The sequence below is a fragment of the Tyto alba genome, unplaced genomic scaffold (assembly GCF_018691265.1).
Source record: "Tyto alba isolate M040663 unplaced genomic scaffold, T.alba_DEE_v4.0 Super-Scaffold_1, whole genome shotgun sequence".
In the NCBI taxonomy this organism is placed as follows: Eukaryota; Metazoa; Chordata; class Aves; order Strigiformes; family Tytonidae; genus Tyto; species Tyto alba.
Window position 1 is genome coordinate 20,942,875 of NW_024881261.1, and position 12,152 is coordinate 20,955,026.

Below are 12,152 nucleotides of genomic sequence, written 5' to 3' on the forward strand. Positions count from 1 at the left end.
CCCTTGATGAGGTGGCAGTATGAGCTATCTGGTGAGCTAGAAGAGGAAGGGATCTATGCCTAGACTCTGCCCAGGCCTGAAAGTTATTTAAAACTAATGCGAGGGACGGAAGCTACTGCTGATAGTCCTTCTAATGTATGTTCCTTCCACAGAGCTTTTTGGTGTGTCCCTTGTGCACAAAAGGCAGTAAATTGGTCTTTATGAAGAGATAAAGAGAGGAGATACTGGGTCTTTGCTGCAGTTGAAAAAAGTTACTTGTAATATCCTTCCTCTTAAACGCAGGTGTTACGAATTATTTATGCTTCAGTAAAATAGTCATGCTGTAAACTGGTATTGAAGTTTAAAGAGCAAACCTATGGTATAAGGAGCTAAATGACAAGAAAGCTGTATATGTTGGTTCTAAGGTGAGGATTGCAAGAGGCTTTTGCTGATTACGGAGGGAGTGTAAGTTATTCGTTCTGTTTTTCTTTTGACCTGATTTGACTCACTAAAAGCTAGACTTCCTGCTAGGAAGAAAAAAATCTGAAATAACTTTCTGCCATTCTAGTCAGTAACTATTCTTCTGTAAAGGTCTCACTTTGTCAGTGAAGAGTTGGAACGTAAGGCTGGATGCATCAGCAGTAGGTAGAGCAGTGTGGTTGTAGGGAGAAGGGAGTAAGACTTCCCTCTTCTGGCAGCAGTGAACTGTAGCTCAGCGTGGTTGCCCATGGGACTACAGAGCATTGCCAGCTGCAGAGATGCCTTCAGGTAGGCAGTTCTAACCAACCAGATGGAGAAGATGTACAGCTTTCAGGAGATTCTGCTAAGGTTCAGTGGGAGTGGAGAGCTGGTGCTTGGGTGTGCTTGTAGTTCATTGTGTGTGACAAGTGGGCATGCTTTAAAGTGACACACCAAATGGCTATGACCTAAGTGCTGATCTGTTCTCTGAATAGTCTGCAGTGGGTCCAGCTGGGAAGTATCAGAGGATGGTGGAGACAATGGGACCTGAAAATTAAAGTACAGTCTTTTGCTGGAAGCAGGTTTCAGTACTTGGGCTGCTTATCAGTATGGTCTATAACTCTGATTTTTGCAATAACAAAAGGCACAACAGGTGGAATTTGAGGCTCTAACATGCTAGTTACAGAGTTTACTCATGATCAGCAAGAAGAAGAGGTAAGAATATCTTTGACTCCCCCACCCCTGTATTCTGAGAATAAAAAATATGTAATCTCTCTTGGTAATGAAGCTGACCTGAACCTGCAGTCTATTGGTGTAGATTAGCATAATTCTGTAATGGACTGGCCGCCCAGCTTCTGTCTGTCCCATTCAGTACCTAACAAATAAAATAAATGAAGCATGTGATTATTACTTGAGTGACTAGCGTTCAATCCATGGAGTTTGTAGCAATCTAACCTTGCCTCAAGATTACAGAGTATTACGTTGGTGTTCCTAGCCTTTTGTGTTTATACTAATTGACTTGGAGAAAGCTGTGCTTAAAATATGACCTGAAGCAAACTTTGTAAATCTACTTCATCCTCCTATTTCTATAAGGGAGAGGAGGCCACTGTTAGTGAATAAAAAGTTTGGGAGCATGATGAAGGGAAATTGGAGTGGTTGTGATCTGATGTATTTTGTGCAGTCTGACATAGAGAAGCTAACTCATACTGCTGCATGAGTTTGGGTTTTTTTCTGTAGCAAAGTGGCTAATACTGAAAGCAAGGCATAAGCATTGAAACTCTCAGTGTTGAGAAATAAAGAGCCAGTAGTTAGGGTGCTAAATGAATTATATACTCCTTCTCCTATCACAGACTTTTTTGCAAGAGTTTCTCTTAGCTGTTCTGTATGCTTTTTTATTCCATAGCCATGCTGCTACTTTGTATACACTGGGAGCAATAAAACTAGAGATGGGAATGTCTGGATTCAACAACTGAGACTTAATCTATTTGGTGAAGAAAGTAATTATAATTATTAGTCCCTAATACTATAATATCTATAAGCATCACTATCTATTGTCAGTTCTACCAAGTGTGTGCCTCTGTCCTTAGCCTAAGCTTACTGGGTCAGTAGGTGGGTCCTGTCCATTGTCTTCATTTGGAGTATTTAGGGTTGTCTACATAAGCATCCATTTTGGTTTGGAACAATGGTATGCTTTTGAAACAGACTTCCTGACCTTTGGTACCTACTGTGCTTTGGTTTGTGTTTTAGCATAGTCTTGGATTACTTCTGAATGAAAATGTGTTCCATGTACTACGGTATGCTTCCATGGTCAATCCAGATAAAACCCCTGAAGTAAGTGTTTTGTAGATGGTGGGTCTGTAGTACCAGCTGTTCCTCCCTATTTGTTTCACCCTACACCCAGTGGGCTCTACTACTTTATAATATAGACCTAGCCAAATTCCCCAGTTCTGCACAGAAGGTGCAGGCTACCTCATCTGAATGCTGACAGTTCTCTGTGGTTTCCCACAATTCATTGTGTTTTTTAGAATAAAATATGTCATTTTACTAGATGGTGAATCAGTAGGTCAGTCTATTGTAGCAGAAAGAATCAAGTCATCACCCTTCCATCTTGGCACTACCCATGATATAATACTAGTGGTTTAAGACTGGCATGGCTTTGTGTATTTATAGAACATTCTTGTGAACAGCTGGTGTCAGGTTACCTGCAGAATTTAAGGTTTAGTCACTGACAGGTGCCAAAACCCCAACATATTCCCACAACCTGGGGCAGCAATTCAAATCCTTTTGAAAATACAAGGATAAACTTCTGTGGAGTTGCTGGCCTTCTTGCTGCTTGTGCATCTTCTGTTAGAATGTATCGTTTATTTCTTGTCAGAGTCCTTCAGGCTGGCTCAAATTCTTTGTCCATAGATGTGCTTTGTAGCTGAAATGTGCTTTTTAGTCATTCCCTTGATATTCAGATCTTCCTTCATCCCTGTCTTTACTGTTTTTGCTGAGAAGTCTGTCAGTGTGGTTGGTGTGGGTTTTTTTTGTTTGTTTGTTTTTAATTTTTGCTTTTAAATAGAATGTGTCTTACCTATATGTAAATATCTATAACCAAAGTACCTGCCCTCCAGATAAGGATTGAAAGGTATTTCACCCTGTATATATAATCAGTTTCTAACAGCAGTCATCCCTAGTCTGAGGGTGAAATTATGCTAGTTTATGTTGGATTTCAGGTTTATGAAGTGGCCTTGGGGAATGCAGTTGTTCTTGCAGGAACTTAATAATATCAAGTAAATATTTGTACAAACAGATCACTCATTCAGACTGTCAGAATCTTTTCTTGGCAGCCCTACCTGTTTTAGTATGTGCAGTCTAGTATCCCGGCCATTGCAGAAAATACAGATTACTAGACAAAAATATGTAAAGCTAATTGCCTCCTTGCTTTTACTTTTGTTGGACAGTAAGATTATAGAACTGCTTCCAGTGTAATGCATGTATGGTTTCACTTAGAAAATATTATGGGTTTCCAGACTCATTTATTTTTCCTTCCATTTTCTTCAGCCATATCTGATGGGTGGCCATGAAAAATTATTTTTCAGAGTAAAATATCCTTTTATATTTTTATTTTGGCTGAAAGAAAAACAAATCAAGGAAAAGTAGAAGAACACAGCACATCATCTTAGTCTATAAAATGTTCTGAATAAACTGGTGTAGCTTTATTTAATAGAAGTAATGGAGCACAACCTGCTGTTACAGCAGTGTTGCTGATCATGGTTAAGTGTCCATCACGTTACAAAATGTGAGCAGGCATGTGGCTGTGTAGAACCCTTTGTTTCTGAACAGATTGCTACTTTATTTGGCTTGAGGAAACTAAAAGCCCTGCCAGTTTCTTGTAGCTGATATCCTTTTAGTTGCCTAAACACATCTCATCACCAACCACTTCAATCTTCTGCCTTTAATTTCTTTGCTTATCGTGTTTCAAGTTTCTAAATTCTCAGATTGTGTTGAGGAAGTGTCTTGGTTTCATTTCTGCTCACTAGCTGTGGTATCTTAGCAATCAAATCCAAACAGAAATACAGATGTGTAACGGACACTGAAAACAAATCCAAGGCAAGTATTTTATTTCCTACAATTTGGTGAAAGGAAATGCAGTATCTCCAAGTCATATGACTCTCGTGTTTTCAGTGCATCCATTTTTGAGGCAAAGTTTGAATTAAATAAAACAACTGAGAATATTGCTTATAGTGTGAAAGCACTTCTCTTTGTGTATAGTACTTAAAAAAGGCTGTATCAGAAACAATATGTAGTGTCACTGTGTCATTAAATTGAAGAAACACTAGAGCAAAGTACCTTCATTGTAGGACAGTTTGTCAGCCAGAGTCAATTATAATGACTATATTGATTTAAGCTAACTGCCTATGAAATTTCAAAAGATTACAACTTTAATTGATATTGAATTGCATTGACTTGATTGATTTCCACATCCCTGATTTAAGTAGGTACTTATTGATTGCTCAAATATGTAGTAGTGTTCAGAGTTGTGAGTGGGAGGAGAGCAGAAGAGATTGTATAATGTTGCTAGGCAGGATTGAGCTCAGGAAGTGGGAATGGTATGGATAGGGAAGAGAAGTTGTATGTATTATGTGCATGCTTAGGGTAGAAAATAGATACCTTGAGAGAACAGGAATGTGTTATATTGCTTGGAGGCACATCCAAGTTGCAGAGGAACTCTGGTAGAAGCGTACAGTGCTCTGTTGATGGGGCAAGGAAGAGAACTTGAGAAAGAGTAGCTTTAGACAAGGCTGAGTTGGGATTGGGATAGGGGTTGCTATCTCTGTAAGAAACGACAGCATGCCCCCATACAATTTAGTTTGTCCACTTCCTAGGATAATCTGAGTTTACACAAAAATCAAGTGTGGGGTTTTGGATGGGGAGCTTATTTAGTCTAGCCCAGGCATTTGGACAATGGATGTTGATTGTCACCCCATTGTTTTTGCTCATATTCTTCCACTCATCTTCATCTAGGTATGAGAACTTCCGTATGCCAGTGTCACTTTCAGTCACGGGAATATTTCTAAGGTCTGCGATTCTGATTCTTACCTTCTAATGATTTATGGTTCCAAAAACCAGGCTTATCTCATTGTTAGTGCCACCTATGGAGCAGCAAGGATATGGGTCTGTCTGGTGTGTTGTAATCTTGCTGTGCTGTAATTGCCTTGTTTTCCTACTTCTCAGTGGGTATGACCTGTAGTTGGCATTTCAGTACTGCTGCACTGTGCAAATGATTCCTAAACCTTTTTCTAAGGAAAGCTTGGATCCTGTCTACACTGATTTATGTTTAGAACTTATCTGTGTGGCTGAATCAATAATCAATTAATGAAAATGTGAAGAGCAAAATCAAACTGTGTGGTGTTATTGAAAAGGCATTACTGGATCAGAACTCTAGAGCATGTAGAGTATTTGCTGAGTTGTTTTGAGTCTGATTTATTGATTTGTTTTCTTCCTTATGCTCTGCTGATTCTGTAATTCTGTTAAATAGATGAGCATTAAGAATATATATCTGCCATTAAGAATGAGGGGCTTGATGTACTAGATCAGATTATTAAAGCAGATATTTTGAGCCCAGTGACAGAGATACCTGCTGCTTCAGAGGCAGGCTGTGCTCATCTGTGAAAGTTTTCTTCTGACCTCTATGCAATTACTGTATTCTGTGAAGCATGCAAAATAAACATCAATGTTGTTAATAGCCATAGAAATTTTTAGAAGAAGGAATTATTTATCTGATCCATGTTGCTGACTTACAGATGAGGTTGCTGAGTATCTCCCTAATGAAATTAACTATTACAGTCATGACTGGAAACTCTAAGGAAATGGAAAGCTAAGACAGCATGAAGAAATAACAACCATAGCAATGTACTAAGACATGGTGCTGCTTAAAATAAAATATGAAGATACACATTCTCTAGTGACCAATCACAAAAGCCTTAACTCTTCACTGTAATAAATAATTACAAGGTAGAGCTGTACAAACCAAAGGATATGATAGGGGAAATGTGAGATAATATACTTTGGGTTCCAAAGTTAGATGTTTGATGTCTTTTGTGAAGTCTGTGTCAATATAAATGCTAAAATAAAGATAGTACGTTCCCAGTTAAATAGATCTAATTTCTTTTTAGGAGGAGGAGTGAGGTAGGAGGGCATTTATATAATATGAAGAAAACTGGAAACTGCTGGGAGTTGCATGCTTAAAATGGGAGAGTGCTGAGGTGCTCAGTGTGGACATGACTGAGGTGCTTACTGAAGTATGGGTTTTGGTATTATTAGACTAATTGGTTAAGTTAATATCCAAGATATTGCCGAAGAAACATTATAGTTCCATTTGCAAAAGCAAAAATTATTGACATATTTGTTCTTGTAATAACAGACGTTGTAACATGAATGTGGACAGTCTAAACCAGATTACAGTTTGATCCTTGTTGTAAAATGTGGCCTGGGATGAGGCAGAGGTGATTTTTGTCAACTAAATCCTTACAGGCCTCTGAAATAGAGATTTAAATGTGAAAAGTCTATTTTCTTACTACATGTGTATGAAATAGGGATCCTCCATTTCTTGTTAGTGATGGAGGGAGGCACAGGGGAAGGAGACAAAGTTGTTTTGGTATTTTTTTTGAATCATCTGCTAGAGGGTACTATGTTGGGAGGAAAGGATATATTAAGGCATAGGATTTTAGCTTCATGGTGAAAAGTGGTTCTTAATATATATTGCTGGAATGAAAATGCCTGTTTGTGAGACTCAGACTACAGTGAATAAACTTAGGGAATAAGACTGGATACATCAAAGACTGGTTTTAAGTGAGTTCTATATTAAGATTTTTTTTTTTGTTGTTTTGGCTATGTAAAAATAATCAGAATTGAGGAGAGCTCGGTTATTTAAGCAAATATGAAGTTTGCTGGTAAACTTCATTAATGTAGGACTAATCGTGTATATGAGCTCAGGTTAAAATCAGCAAGGTATTTAATCCAGAAATAAGAGAAGTATAATTCTGAAAAAGCTATGATACTGTATCAGCACTTTTTATACAATTTCAACTTTTTAATTTAATTTTACAGTGAAACTTAATTTCTTGCAGCAGGAAATAATTATAAGTTGAAACCTAATTTCTTTTGCTTGAGGCACAAGGCAAAACCTGTTATTCACAGTTTTGTTGAGAGTAGCAAAGTTTACCTTAGCAGTTCAGAGAAATGGAAAAAAAATAAATAAATTCCTTCTTCCCTTCAGACAGGGCTTTCACTGAGTCTGAAATTTAAGACTAACAAAGTGATGCTGTCTTCTGCCTGTAAAACTGGTAAATTGTCAGAGGCCAGATTGAGTGCTTACTGGATGGTTACAGGAGTGGTGAGCCGATATTTTTAAGCCAGGGTTTGGGGGGAGGGGAATATGTGATACTATAGAAGTGATTGCTATCACTGAGACTTTTTGGTAATTGATGATGTGGTACCACTCGGATCTGCCCTCTGCTGACAGAAGCGTTTAGTGTGTAAAAGTGCTAGGTTTATATTTCTCTATGAAGCAGAACATGATGGCCTGACTGCCAGATCACGGGGAAGGTCGAAGTAGATTTTATCACAGATACCAATGTAATTTCCCCTCACTGGATTACACTGAGGAGGCTCTCCAGAGACTTGACCTCAGTCCCTCATCTGCCTTTCTATTGTAGTTTGCTTCATGGAAGAGAAGATAAGATCAAGTTTAATGTTGATATTGTGACTTTTTAATTATTATTATTACTTTTTTATTCCCCAACCACCACCTCCACTTTATTTTTCTTTCTTTGGTCCATGTTGTCAGTTCCATCACTGTGTGGTGAGTCACCAGGGGCAGAAACCAGAGTCAGGTGGTAACATCAAGGCCACATGTTTTAATTGTCTGAACCCAAAAGAGGCAAAACTAGACAGTACTTTGAGAGAGGCAGAGATTATGGCAGGCTGAATTAGCTGCAGTGTATCAGGCATACCTGAATAAGAAGATTACCTGTTTTTTAGCTGCAGCAGTTTATATCACTGATGTCTTACATTAACACTGTAGATTTACTGGTACTGGACTGTAAACTGTAGCCCTGTTTCAAGTGGATGATTTATAAATTGTGCCGTAAATTAGCTGAATGTAGAAAATGGGAAGGAACAGGATCATGTTAGCACTAATGAAGGAAAATGGCATGAGATTAAATAACTTATAACACACTTCATAAATCCAAAGGAAGTAGAGGTGGAAAAGACCTGTAAGGTCATCTAATTGATCCATTCTAGAGGACTGGCTTGCTGCCAGCAGTATATATGTTATCAGCTACTCCAGACTAGCTTTGAATGCCCCAAGCTTCAGTGCTCTTTCTGCAGTTATGTGGAAGGAGAAGAAGGAAAAGGCAATAGACTTCTTTTCTTATGAAGCCTTTATTGAGATTTATGTATTGTTTTTTTTCCTCCATGTTGTCTATTTTATTTCCATTTTGGTTTTCTGCTTCAATGTCAGAAAGCCCTGAGGAGTGAAGTGACTTTAATAATTCTGGACAGTTGTTATCTGTATGTGACTATTCCCTTTATTTCCTTTTTGATTTTTTTCTCAGTTTTGAATCTTTTTTTTTTTTTTTTTTTTTTTTTCTGTGGCAGCTGGTTTCACTGGCTGATCACCCAACTAGTGGTAGTGTGTGAAGTGAGACTATTTTCTTCCACTCTCTTCTTCCTTCTTTTCTGTCCCCCTTCACCACACTTACACATCCTCACTGCATAAATATCCCTTTAGGACACAGCAATGTGATTATTCCCATGTAGAACTAGAAGGCAGTAATGACTTGCCACAAAGAAATGTAATATGAGCAGTGGAGCTTTGGTGGAGCCATCATGTGACTTAGAAGGTTGCCGGAGTAAGCAGTACTTGTCTTGTGTTTGACTATTATGAACTTGAGTGTACACCCTGAAAAATAAGTACCTGATTGAAGGAGGAGCATGTGTGTAATTGTCTATGTCTGAGAAGAAGATACGGAACTGCTATTTAACCTCTGTGTGTTCTTATTTATTTTTCATGTATTCTGTAATTGCTTTTTCAGCCCGGTCAAAGAGTTTGGTGATGGGTGAACAGATTAGGCCTTCTTCCAGACCTTCTTCTCCAAACCCTCAAGAACGTGTGCTGAAGTGTGGCTGGCTGAAGAAACAAAGGAGCATTATGAAGAACTGGCAACAGCGGTGGTTTGTGCTGCGTGGGGACCAGCTCTTTTATTATAAGGATGAAGAGGAAACTAAACCTCAGGTATGACTAGGGAGCTGTAGGGCATATTGGTTGTGACTTCTGTGTGGGTCACAGTCACTGCATTGATTGACAGTTCATTTCAATCGTGCTCTATTCTAGACAAAACCATACACCCTTAAGGAGGTTCAAAAGCAAGAGACATTGTGGGGAGACTTATATACTAGCTAGGCAAGTAGTAGAGCTTGAGAGGTTAGAAGATGTTCAAATACTCCGAATCTTAATATGGTCATGTATGAGACTGGAGTTTGACAGGAAGAGCTATGGAGTTCCAGATTACTGAGGCAGGAGTGAAAAACCTTGTTTAGTCAGCTGGGACACACAGTCTCCCAAATAATCCATTGTTAAGCAGAAATGTGAAGCAGCTGCCTAGGGCTAGCTTGTGTGGGTAGAGTATGTAGGTTTTGCTACATGGCAGCATGCGGGACTTGAGAATGGTCTTTAATATGTGTTTTAGCATGTTTTATATACACCTGGGAGTTACTACTTTCCCAGGCAAATTCTGAGGACAAAGAATTTATGCAAGGCTTTGTGCTGTCTGTGTCTGGAAGGAGGAGTGCGTGTCTGACAGCAAAAACTCATATAGCAGAGTGGGGAACAATGTAACCTTCTTCAATGGGGAAAAAAATAAATTATCTGAAGTTTCCCTTGTTAAAACAATTAGACTTTATAGCGCATGAATGAGCACTTTTCCTTGTTGAAATCTGTGCAATATGTATTGGACAGCGTCATAGAGCCATCACGAAGTAGACTGTGAAAGAAAATGGACAGAGGAAAGGTATAGGATCAGAATGTGTAGGAGCTAGCAGAGGCATAAGTCAGCTAGTGGTTAGATAATTTAATAACAACCACTAAATGATAATTGAATAAACTGAAGCACGGTAGGGCTAGTTAAAATGGTAAGTTGAGATCAGCTGTATTTGTTTGTCTGTGGGTCAACAAATGTGTACAAGAAAGCATTCCAAAGCACATTTATTCTTGCATAAGATTTAGGAGATTCTAATTAACTATGTGCCACATAGCTTTAGGGCATTTTTCTGGTGATTAAGGGTAATAACCAGTCATCATGCAACCTTCCCATGGGCAGGTGAGATGTTTAACTTGCAACTTTGTGGTAGTGAATATTTTAAACAGTTTTTAATAAAGTGAACATTGCACAATTATGTCTCTCTTAAACCAAGTATTAATGGAATTCTTGACTAACTTCTTGCTGCTTCACATGCCTTTTGTGAGCATGATGCTGATCTAGCACCAATTTCTTACAATTAAATGTGGCTCTCTAAAATAAGTTATAACTAGATGACAGTGCTCCTGCACCTAGGGTAAACGCAGAGCTGAGGACATTGCAATTGTCAGTCTGGACTCATCACTAAATTCAAGATGATTTACTGCTTCTCTAACCCTTCTGTATCTACAACACTTAGTGGAGGGGTGTGCTGTGCTACAAGATGGGATAAAGCTTACAGCTGAGATGAAGAATTTCTTACTCTTCAATATGCCTGTAAAATATTCTTACAGCATTTGAGCTAAGGGCTTGCTTAATTGCTGTAGGATATTATGCAGCATATTTCATGTAGTTATTGTTTTGACTGTCAGGCCTCTAACCAGAGTCATTGAACAGAGGGAACATAATTGAATAAACCAGACAATGTCCCTGTACTGCTGCCTCCTGATGAGTCAGAACAGGCATTACAGAATGACAGCCTGTGTAGTAATATCACCATCCACACACTCATTATATGCTATTATTAAACTGTTTGATATAGCTGTGTGCTTAAATGTTATCTATAAATTTCATTGTAGAGTGAGAACAGAAATGAGTTTTCCCCTGTGAACCTGACATATGCGTGGTAGACATATGAGGATGTTGGCTGCATCGTATGTCTTGCACTTACCTAATCAGGGATTTGATCCATAATTATGGATAATCTGCTGTATAAAGGCTAGAGACTTGAACTTCATGATGTAATCTGTTGTTGCTCAGGACTTTGCAAGCAATAGCTGGATTTTGCTCTTTTAAGATTAGCACTTTGTCTTCCTATACAATGCGTGGGGGTAGCTGGGCAGTTCTGAACTGTATCAGTGAACATAATGAGGAGGAGCTGCCTCAAGTAGTCATGTTGGGAAGGGTTTCTTTAACCCTGTCCCTTTCTGGGGACAGAGTTGCAGTACATTTATCACTGGGGGAAGCCATTTGTATAGGATGATACAGGACCATGTCCTGACTATTCTTGTAACAGTTGCAAACTAGGATTCACATCTGACTTCATCTAGAACTATATGCATCTCACAGATGAGATATACTTTTGGAACCTGTAGATAGCTATTGTTTGAGATTCTCTAGAGTGAAGGGACAGTGGTATAGGCATGACCACATGGCTTGGGAAGACAGCTCTGACCGTGGGAGATCTTTGTTACAATCTATGTAGATGTTTTTTTGTCAGCATATATTAATCCCTAATTTACTTCAGTTCTAAAGATACTCATGGTTTTATTAAATATTTGTTTTAAATATCAAGTATGGCATGCAAGCTTGTGTGCAAAAACTAAATCAATAGCTTTACTGAAATACCCATTGATCTCCTGCCTACTTGATTATTTATATGTACTCTGGAAGAGGGTCATATTCTTATTGTTTATCTGACAGTCAAGTGAGATATATACCATAATGTTTCAAATGAGAAACCTTAAACCACATATTTTTGTTTATGGGTGTTGCCTATATTTGTGAAAACCTGTGCTTCTGGGTCCTTAGAAGGAATTATAGATATTCTTCCCTTGAAAATAATGCTGAAAAGATGGAACCATAATCTATTGACAGGAGAATGGCATAGCTTTACTGAAGAGGAGTTATTCTGTGGTCTTAATGGATCAAGTACTGTTGAAGGTGTGTGTGTTCGTGTGCCATATGGCATAGTTGCACAGTCCACTC

At 38.5% G+C, this 12,152-nt stretch overlaps 1 protein-coding gene across 6 annotated transcripts in view; it reads left to right on the forward strand.

Annotated features, from left to right (window-relative positions):
• ARHGAP22 (Rho GTPase activating protein 22) overlaps positions 1–12,152 on the forward strand; it is a 166,608-nt gene that overhangs the window by 19,805 nt on the left and 134,651 nt on the right. For 5 of the 6 annotated variants that reach the window (XM_033001799.2, XM_033001796.2, XM_033001794.2 and 2 more), the window contains exon 2: positions 9,024–9,223. In XM_033001799.2, the coding sequence (XP_032857690.1) occupies positions 9,044–9,223 (180 nt within the window). In that variant the 5' untranslated portion in view covers positions 9,024–9,043. Of the gene's footprint in view, positions 1–1,076; positions 1,153–9,023; positions 9,224–12,152 lie in introns of those variants that run through there. The other variant, XM_033001797.2, reaches the window with a different exon arrangement.